This window comes from Ochotona curzoniae, unplaced genomic scaffold (genome assembly GCF_017591425.1).
Source record: "Ochotona curzoniae isolate NIBS_2020 unplaced genomic scaffold, NIBS_Ocur_1.0 contig_2699, whole genome shotgun sequence".
Classification (NCBI taxonomy): Eukaryota; Metazoa; Chordata; class Mammalia; order Lagomorpha; family Ochotonidae; genus Ochotona; species Ochotona curzoniae.
In genome coordinates, this window is record NW_024465561.1 from 890,719 (window position 1) to 900,420 (window position 9,702).

The following is a 9,702-nucleotide window of genomic DNA, read 5'->3' on the forward strand; positions in this document are numbered from 1 at the left end:
TATTATGATGGGCATATTGAGAAAATATTATATTGAGAAAATTTTAGAAAATGTGCCTGGCACCTCGCTGGACTTGGGTGGAAGCAGTTACAGGCCTTGATCTCATCTAGCTTTTCCCATCACTCTTCCATGATCAGTTTTGCAGGTCTAGGGACTCCTCCCTCCCTCCCTCCCTCCCTCCCTCCCTCCCTCCCATCCCCCCGGACCACCGCAGTCCCACAGTCCTTTAGTAGCAGTTGCACGTCCAACATTCTGCTATTTAAATGTATCTGCATCATGGCATTTGTAGGGGTAGGCAAAGGTAGGAAATCCTACATCCTACTCTCAGTGTTTCACTGGGAATCCTTATTTTATCTGGGACTGGAGATGGGCCCTGCAGTACACACCACACCGCTCCTGGTGAGGCAGGGTCCATTGCACAGCTCATCCATGAGAACATGTCTCGTTGAAGCACGTATCTGTTTTGTACTTTGTATCAAGGCTGCCTCACATCAGAGGACATACGGCGTTTGTTCTTTAGGGACTGGCTTATTTCGCTGAGCAGGATGGCCTCCAGCTGGGACCGTTCTGTTGCACGTGGTAGGATTTCATCCTTTTTTTCTGGCTGTGTAGCATCCATCCCATAGCTCCATCCTATAGAGGTAGCACCGTTTCCTTACACATGCACCCACTGTCTCCCATCAGCTGTGGCTCTCCTAGACAGTCTGGTACTCGCTACCAAAAAACCAGAACGCGTTGCGGGTCAGTCCTCTGAGCTGCCGCCTCCAGCGTCTGCCAGCCCGTGCCCATGCGCCAGCGCCTCGGGCAGGCCGGTCCTCCGCGCCCACAGGCCAGGTTAGTCTCAAATGATCAGGACTGGATACATACCGGCTTCATTCTCTTATTCCCTGAACAATATAGCCCAACAACTATGCTGCATTACAAACACAGGTGGAGGACAGGCGGGGACATACAGTTAATACTCGCTGTACTGACCACAGCGTAAGCTTCTTGGTTGTTCTGAGTCCAGTGGTGGCTCTGGCTCGGGCCTGTGCTGTGTTTCCGTCTGCTCTCAGAGGCCTCGCTTTGTTTCAGGAGGAGCAAAGAGATGGGAAGAAGTCAGGCCCTGCGTGTGGCCTGGGACTTCTCACCCACAGCTAACTTGCACTTACAGATGGTTTCCCTGGAGGCAAAGCTATACTTTAAAAAATCACTGGATCTAACCTTAAGATACAGGTTTTTATTCTGTGTTATTTGGAAAACGGAGATAAAATATAAACATATCCATAGACATCATTCTACATAGACCAAAAAAACCCTCAATTTTCATAGTCTTCAGACATTCACCAACATGAGTTTTCAGAAAGTTCATTGACATGCCATTATAATAAAACTAGATTTCAAAATTTTTGTAGCAAAATATTTTTCATCCCATTTTCCCATGAACTTTTCGAAGCGCCCTCATGTCAATGGCACTTTGAAAAGCAGCGTTGGCATTTACTGCTGGACGAGCCCCTCACTTGCCGGAACGGTCTTTGAGAAGAAGATAAACGTTGGGATTGGATCAGTAGTAGTTTCGCTCAGATGTTTAATTCTCTGAGGTTCCAAGCAGAGACGGGAACCGGCATCAGGGTGTAAGTCCCGCAACAGTAACATTTATACATATCACACATAAGATCATGCCTCATTTCCTAAACACTTAGTCCCTGACGAGGCCACTGACTGGAATTCTTCTTTTATGTCCCCAAATAAGCGAGCCATACAGTCATCCGGTTACTCCAACGGATTAACAGCAAGGTTGCTGTGAAAAAAAAAAAAGCAACTATGAACATTCATGACACATTTCTATAAGGATATAGCAAGATAAAGCAGTTAAGATCGAAACACATAAGGACTTCCACGTGGGCATGATTTTGTCTTACGGCTTTGGAGTACCTGTTACGTGACTAGGTAACTTTCTGGAAAAATCCCTCCTGTTGGAGTAAACCACTGGCAGCGTGTCCATGGATATTGTTCAGGCGTGACCCCGGGCGTGGTCACACCAACAGCTCTTCTGCTGTAAGATTCGCACCATTTTAATAGAGGAAGCCATCCATACTTCACTCCAATCAAAATTCAGTACGTTTCTCTCTCTCCCCCTGCTCCTGAGGAGGGGTAAGGTATGACCCTGAGGAATGTGACGCTTCTCCAATCTGCCCGAACTCCTCCCCATCGGAGGAGAGGCATTGCACGGGAAAGACGCCAGTTAGCAACAACCAGCGCTAAGACACTGTGCCCGCTCTGCCACTGAGCGTCACAGCAGGCCCAGCCGCTAACGAGTGACCATGTACATTGCAGTGCCATAGTAAAATTTTTTTTTTCACTATAAAGTACAAATAATAGTAAAATGGACATAGTTGATCAGCTGCCAGACAGAGTAGAGCAGGGCGCCATTCACGGATCTTCGGTCGTGATTAGCTTCTGTGGATGGCATGATGGCTTTCCTCTCCTGACATCAAGGTTAAGGCTACTTGCAGGATTCTTTCGAATCTCAACGCGAGCCTGGGGTAGGAAGTGGGTGGGAAGGATTGGATCCTGTGATAATTCTGGGGGCTTCCTCCGCCTTGAGGCTTGTGCTTCAAGCCCAGCACGCCTGAGAACGCGGACCCCTGCTAGGGCAGAGCTTGGGGACTGGACTTGGAAACTGGTACAACCATGTTGCTGCAATTCCATTTTCTATTCTCTGATGTTGGCAGGAGATTCATCCCGGCTGAGTCCCTCGGAGCACCGTTTCCATCTGCTTCCGGTGAAGATTCTGTCGGAACGTCCCAGCCAGCCCTCTGATGGCGAGCAGGACGGCCGTCCTGACAGCTGCGTGCCACTCGCCCTGCTATGCATTCCCTGCAGCGTGCACCCGCTGGTGGTACACGAGGTGTGAGCGCTGGCTGAAGCCCTTACGGCACACGGCGCAGATGTAGGGCCGCTCGCCGGTGTGCACCCGCTGGTGGGTGTGGAAGTGCGAGGCCTGGCTGAAGCCCTTGCCGCACTGCTGGCACGTGTAGGGCTTCTCGCCGGTGTGCACCCGCTGGTGGGCGCTCAGCCCGGCGCTCCAGCTGAACTCCTTCCCGCACTCCTCGCACCGGAACGGCTTCTCGCCCGTGTGCACGATCTGATGGACCTGCAGGTTGGACCGCTGGCTGAAGGCCTTCCCGCAGGTGTCGCAGGTGTACGGCTTCTCCCCGGTGTGCACCCGCTGGTGGGCCTGCAGGTGGGAGGCCTGGCTGAAGCGCTTCTGACACGCGTCGCATTTGAAGGGCTTCTCGCCGGTGTGGACGCTCTGGTGGGCCTGCAGGTTGGAGGCCTGGCTGAAGCGCTTCCCGCACGCCTCGCACGTGTAGGGCTTCTCGCCCGTGTGCACCCGCTGGTGATTGTGCAGGTTCAAGCTCCAGTTGAAGCGCTTCCCGCACTCCTCGCACTTGTAGGGCTTCTCCCCGGTGTGGACCCGCTGGTGCGCCTGGAAATAGGAGCTCTGGCTGAAGCCCTTGCCACACACGCTGCAGCGGAACGGCTTCTCGCCCGTGTGCACGCGCTGGTGGCTCTGGAAGCTGGAGGCCGAGCTGAAGCCCTTGCCGCACTCGGCGCACTTGTAGGGCTTCTCGCCCGTGTGCACGCGCTGGTGGCTGTGCAGGTTGAAGCTCAGGCTGAAGCGCTTGCCGCACTCCCCGCAGCGGTACGGCTTCTCCTCCGTGTGCACGCGCTGGTGGGTGCGCAGGTTGGAGCTGCAGCTGAAGCGCTTGCCGCAGTCCCCGCAGCGGTACGGCTTCTCTCCCGTGTGGATCCGCTCGTGGGCCTGCAGGTGCGACCTCTGCGCGAAGCCCTTGCCGCAGGCCTCGCACGTGTAGGGCTTCTCGCCCGTGTGCACGCGGCAGTGGATGTTGAGGTCGGTGCTGCGGCTGAAGCCCTTCCCGCACGCGTCGCAGCGGTACGGCTTCTCGCCCGTGTGGATGGGCAGGTGCGCGTACAGGTGTGAGCTCTGGTTGAAGCTCTTCCCGCACTCGGGGCACGTGTAGGGCTTCTCGCCCGTGTGGACCCTCTGATGGGTCTGCAGGTTCGAGCTCTGACTGAAGCCCTTCCCACAGTCATGGCACCAATAGCGTTTTTTCCCTGAGTGAGTCCCGGGCCAGACGGGAAGGCCCGGGCTGTAACGCGCATCCTCACGTGCACAGCAGGTGGGGGGCTTGCTTGCCATGTGTCCCTGCCGATGGCGTGCCAGGCTGCAGCCCTCGCTGGAGGCGTCTCCACACTCCGTGCACGGGTTGGTTTGGGGTCCGATGGAGGCAGCGTGCTGGGTGCGGGGCATTACCGCGCAGCCCGCCTTGCTGGGCGCAGCCCCTCTCTCGCTGCTTCCATCATGGCGGTAGGGGGTGCAGCCGGGAAGGTCGCCCCGTGGGGCTGGTCTGTGGGGCTTGCTTCTCATCGGAGTCTGCAGACAGCCCCTCTGGCGGCTGTGCGTGTCACTCGGGGACAGTTTAGTGCAAGGATCCAGCCCAGTTCTCTCTGTTGGAAGGACACCAGTGGATCTGCTCCCCAGCTGTGGGCGGGCAGGCTCCCCCGGAGAGCAGCTCCTCGGCTCAGCTGCGGGCCAGACCTCCAGCTGGCTTCTGCCCTCTGAAAAAAAGGGATGCGTGAGAAAGTGACACCACGAGAAGCTGTGAACAAGTTCCACAGCCTTGCTGCTCTGTGGAGACATCAGAACCAGCATGGCTTGTGCTGACACTTTTTTTTTAGGTCGTGCCCTTGTCCCTTGCAGCATGACATGGCTTGGAGGCAGCAGAGGAAACCCCAGTTAAAATATGCTGCCTAAAGCCGGCAAGGTAGCCTAGTGGCTAAAGTCTTCACTTGTTTGTTTTTGTTTTAGATTATTTTTATTGCAAAGTCAGATATACAGAGAGGAGGAGAGACAGGAAGATCTTCTGTCTGATGATTCATTTCCCAAGTGACTGCAACGGTTGGAGCTGAGCTGATCTGAAGCCAGAAGCCAGGAGCTCTTCTGGATCTCCCACGTAGGTGCAGGGTCCCAAGGCTTTGGGCCATCCTTGACTGCTTTCCCAGGCCACAGGCAGGGAGCTGGATGGGAAGCTGGGCTGCCAGTATTAGAACAGGTGCCCACATGGAATCCTGGTACATGCAAGGTGAGGACTTTAGCTGCTAGGCCACGATGTGGGCCCAAGCCCTTACTTTCCATGCACCGGGGTCCCATATGGGCGCTGGTACATGTTCCAGCTGCTCCACTTCCCATCTGGTTCCCTGCTTGTGACCCAGGAAAGCACAGGACAGCCCAATGCCTTGGGACCCTGCACCCCATGGAAGACCCAATGGCCTCGGATCAGCTCAGCTTTGGCCATTGTGGCCACTTGGGGAGTGAACCAGTGGATAGATCTTTTTCTCGGTCTCTCCTTCTCTGTGTAAGTCTGACTTTCCAATAAAAATAATTAAGTTTACATATCCTGTTCAGGAGCCACCTGGAGGACGACTATTCTGCCTGACTTGGGCCCGAGACAAGGGCGGCAGCAGGCAGTACCTGGGACAGCAGGGGCCTAGTCGGCGCAGGGCTGCCCCCGGAACCCCTCAGGGCCCGAGCAGCCAGGGGGTGAGGATCTCCAGGTCCTGTGCCTCTGAGGACGAGTGAGCCGCACAGCCCAACGACGGCACCGTCCCTGGGTCTGACACTGGGGAGGTGTCCTGGGACCCGGGTTGGGGTCCCAGCTCTGGCTGCCACTTCTGGCTTCCTGCCAATGCCTGCAGGTGGCTCCAGCCCCGGCCACTCCAGGCAGCTGAGGAGGGAACCATTGGAAATGGGCTCTGCTTTTAAATTTAAAACCATCACTGTAAGGAACTGCAGTGAGAAAGGCGGATATACAGAGAGGAGGAGAGACGGAGGACGGCCCAAGGCTTTGGGACCCTGCACCCGCGTGGGGGCTCCTAGCTTCAGACTGGCTCAGCTCCAGCCGTTGCGGTCGCCTGGGGAGTGAATCATCGAACAGAAGATCTTCCTCTCTCTCTCTCCTCCTCTCTGTATATCCACCTTTCCAATAAAAATAAATCTTAAAAAAAAAAAAGAGCAGAGGCCTGGCAGCCCACCAATGCTGGACACTGTGAGCCCTGACCCCAGCACAAGCCAGCACGCTCCAGAGAATAGCAGATGGTGAGCCAGGCGGTCCCTGGATTCAGCCGGCCTCTGCTATGCCCGGACCCCGCGGGGCCGGCCTCTCCTCCCCGAGCTCGGGGGGGCTCTGAGCAGCCGTCCCAGGCAGATCACGCAAAAGCCAACAGCAATCACCACCACGGAATCACACCGGAGTCCCAAACCCACTAAGCCAGCAGCGGCAGAAACAATCAAACCTCAAGCAAACCACCAAAGCTCGGAAACCCACGGGAAACAGGGCACGCAGGAGAGTTAAAGGAACTACTTGTCCGAGTGTAATGCCCCAGAGTCTCCCCAGAAAACACACGGGGGGTACCCGGTGAGACGGCAAAGTGTGTGCACCCCACTCCCCAGCCCCCACTTTTATTAACACCTAACGGGAGAGATGGGTTCCAACAGTGAAGGACTAAACAGTGCCTGCAGGCATCAGCGGGCGCCCACACATAAGCTACATACAGCGCACGGAGGCTGGAATGGGGGGTCCCTGGGGGTCCTTGGCTCACAGGATGTAGGATTTTAGACAGACTGGAACAAGTTCCAAGGGGGACAGTAGGGACTGCCATGCAACAGGGTCTGCTCAGAAATGTTCAAGTTTACTAGAATTCTGTCTGGTTTTCATTAGATCAACCCGGGTCGGCAGGTGGAGCCGGGAGAGACTGTGCCAACCCGGGTCGGCAGGTGGAGCTGGGAGAGACTGTGCCAACCCAAGGCGGAGTACCGGGACTGCCGCCCGCCTACCTGGGCCGGTCCGCAGCTCCTTCACCCACAGCTCTTCCTCCCTTTCCAGCTGGGAGATCATATCTGGCTTAAAGGACTGATGTCCTATGGGGAGAAAAAGATGTAAATGTATTATGTTTTTAGTCCTAATCCCATAGTTTAAGGTTTGGTGCACCTTAGCCAACCCCCAGCCCCCCGCCCCCCAGCCCTGCAGAATGAAGCAAGCCCTGGTGCTGGGACACAGCGGCAAGGCAGCCACATAGACGCTAACCGGCGCAGGGCGGAGTGGCCATGGGTCCCCTCCAGCGCCTGCACACACCGCCCCCTTCCCACGGGTACCTGTGTGGACTGCTCCACACGCCCCAGCTCACTGGTAATATTACAGAAACGCTGAGGCATCTTAGTGTGTTGACCCACTAAGGGGGTGACGCAGGGATGGCGCCAGACCCAGGAGCTTCTCCGGAGGTAAGGAGCCGGGAGCTGCCGAGCGTTGTTCATTTCACAACGCGTGGGGCACAGGTGGCAAATGCCTCATGTTTCTGTTCCAAACTCTGGTCTCTGAGGCGTCCACGGCCTTGACCTACTGGCCAGGGACACTCAAACACCTGAAAATGCACCTGCTCCCCGCCAGCCATGCACCATGCATCTGCCCCACAATGGTGGCAGCGCTGCGGCTGGCAATCCTCGCCCCAGCATTTGACAGTTATGGGGCTGCCCATGCTCACCCACGGAGAGCAGGTTCTGGAAGGTCTCCAGCATCACGTCGCGGTACAGCTTCCTCTGCGCGGGGACCAGCAGCCCCAGCTCCTCCTCGGAGAAGACCACGGCCACGTCCCTGAAGGTCACCATCTCCTGCAAGGTCAAGTGCACACAGCCTTGATCTTGGGAGCAACAGTACGTCTGTTAGCAGGGTTCCCCTTCCCTCCAGGCTGTAGCACGGAGGGGAACAAAGAGGAGTCCCCCTCCATGTGTGACCTGTGCCACGCGGCCATGTGACATGACTGGCAGTGAGCAGAGCCCCGACAAAGGAAGCAGGCTGGGGACAATGTTACTTCAAAGCCCTTTTAGCTACCAGGGCAGGGTCACACCACGCGGCCCCCTGGGTGTTCTCCATCTTCATTCACCCCAGTGGAACCCCCAAACCTCCTGGCTGAGGCGCTGTTTGGACTCAGGCCTCTGTTCCCGATACAGGTAAGGGGGCCAGGGCTGTGGGCGGAGGTGGCGTGCCACATGTGACTCCGGCACCCACACGGGGGCACTGGTTCCGGTGCCAGCTTGGCCACCGGATCTTTCAGGCCACATGCTAATGAGGCAGTGCTTCTGGCCTTACCACGCAGCAACCCAACGCGTGACTGAAACAGCTGCCACCCCGAGCTACCTGTCTGTCGGGCACTGCCCGTCTGTCGGGCACTGCGGCCTCTAGCCACACTTCAGTCTGCTGCAAACTGGGGCAGCCTGTGCGAGTGAGTTTTTAGGATGGTGAGGAAGGAAATATGCGGGCGGACTGTTACTGTAAATGTCTTTAAACCGCATCCATGAAGAGAATGAGGAAACATGAGACGAGGCTAGCTATGGAAAATATTTAGAATGTGGGTGATGTAAAATGCATATTTATAATTATAAATGAACTGTGAGCAGGTTTCCAAAGTAGAGATGGCTTTTCATTAAAGACAAAACTGCCGGTTTCTCAAGGTGTTGAGTTCTCACTGCTGGGTCGCTCCCCTGGTGCCCACCACGGCCAGGGCGAGCTCCGAGTCCTCCCAGGGGTGGCAGGGGCCGTCACCCCGCCTTCCAGGGACTGGAAACTGAGCCCAGGTACCACCCAGTGCAAGGCATGGTCATTCAACTGCCAGGCTCAACCCACTCTGTGTCTGAAAATCCCAGACGCCAACACACATCTCAAGCTGCCTGGGGTACCCCTCTCTCCCTCCTCAACCTTTGAGAAATGAAGTCCAGTTTAAGATAACAGGCAAACCCACTCACCCTGAACTTGGTCATCCTTCTCTCAGGACTGGGCAGGGTCCTGGGAAGGGATGGGCACTGACGTGGGCTGGCACGCTGGGCCTCCCTGCGAGACTGCCCGGAGCACAGGGCTGGACGCCAGGCTCCCGCGGGCTCCCTCAGTGACCACCTTTCTTCGTGAATAACCCACAGGGAAGCCCAGCCTTATGGGTCCTGTAACGCTGCTACCCCAGGGCACAGGGGCCCAGCTGGGGCCCGGATGCCCATGACTGGGTCCGAATTCTGGCTTTCCTGCTGACTGGCAGTGTAAGCCCCGGGTCTCAACAGGTCACCTCTACTTGGAGCCGCTGTCCCCATGGTCTCTTTCCTGCAGCCTCAGACAAGCGGGTGCCACTGCACTGCGAGAATCTGCCCGTCAGCCAGAGGATTCTGCCAAAAGTCAGGGGACCACGGTGCTGCCCCGCCCCTCTCACACCTAATGACTTCTTGGTGCAGCCCAAGACCCTCGGCAAAGTCTTTCCTCGCTTGCACGAGGGTCAAGGCCAAAACACCCTACGCAGGATCCTCTCCGAATGAGAGGCTAAAGCGAGCCCAGGAATCCAGGGCTAGAGCTGGAGCCCGCCCCTACCCGGGGCACAGGGCAGCTGCCCCCCAGTGCCAATCAGTGCTAGCACCCCAACAGTGACTGTGTCCGGCAAAGATCACTGACTCCCCACAGAAACACCACTGGGAGGACAGGGCTGAGGTTAAGTAACCAGTCGGGCAGCGGGGTGTGGCAGGCCGGCGGGTCCTGCGTGGGGTCACTCGGGGGACCCTGCAACCCCATCTCCCAGAGCAGGAGGCTCCCCTCCCTGGAGCGC

The 9,702-nt window shown here is 56.8% G+C and overlaps 1 protein-coding gene across 1 annotated transcript; it reads right to left on the minus strand.

Annotated features, from left to right (window-relative positions):
• Positions 1-2,577: 2,577 nt before the first annotated feature.
• LOC121153770 (zinc finger protein 235-like) lies at positions 2,578-8,899 on the minus strand. Its single transcript, XM_040976514.1, has 4 exons — positions 8,864-8,899; positions 7,606-7,732; positions 6,902-6,985; positions 2,578-4,515 (listed from the first exon to the last, which is right to left on the minus strand). The coding sequence occupies exons 1-4, from the start codon at positions 8,876-8,878 to the stop codon at positions 2,849-2,851; spliced, it is 1,893 nt and encodes a 630-aa protein (XP_040832448.1). The 5' UTR covers positions 8,879-8,899; the 3' UTR covers positions 2,578-2,848.
• Between the last annotated feature and the right edge of the window lie 803 nt (positions 8,900-9,702).

What these genes read in the sequence shown, in the direction of transcription:
- LOC121153770 (XM_040976514.1), bottom strand. An exon ending in CCAGAACCTGCTCTCCGTGG is followed by an intron (nt 6,986 to 7,605) that starts GTGAGCATGGGC and finishes TTCTCCCCATAG; the next exon opens with GACATCAGTCCTTTAAGCCA. An exon ending in GGAGCTGCGGACCGGCCCAG is followed by an intron (nt 4,516 to 6,901) that starts GTAGGCGGGCGG and finishes TCCTTCCAACAG; the next exon opens with AGAGAACTGGGCTGGATCCT.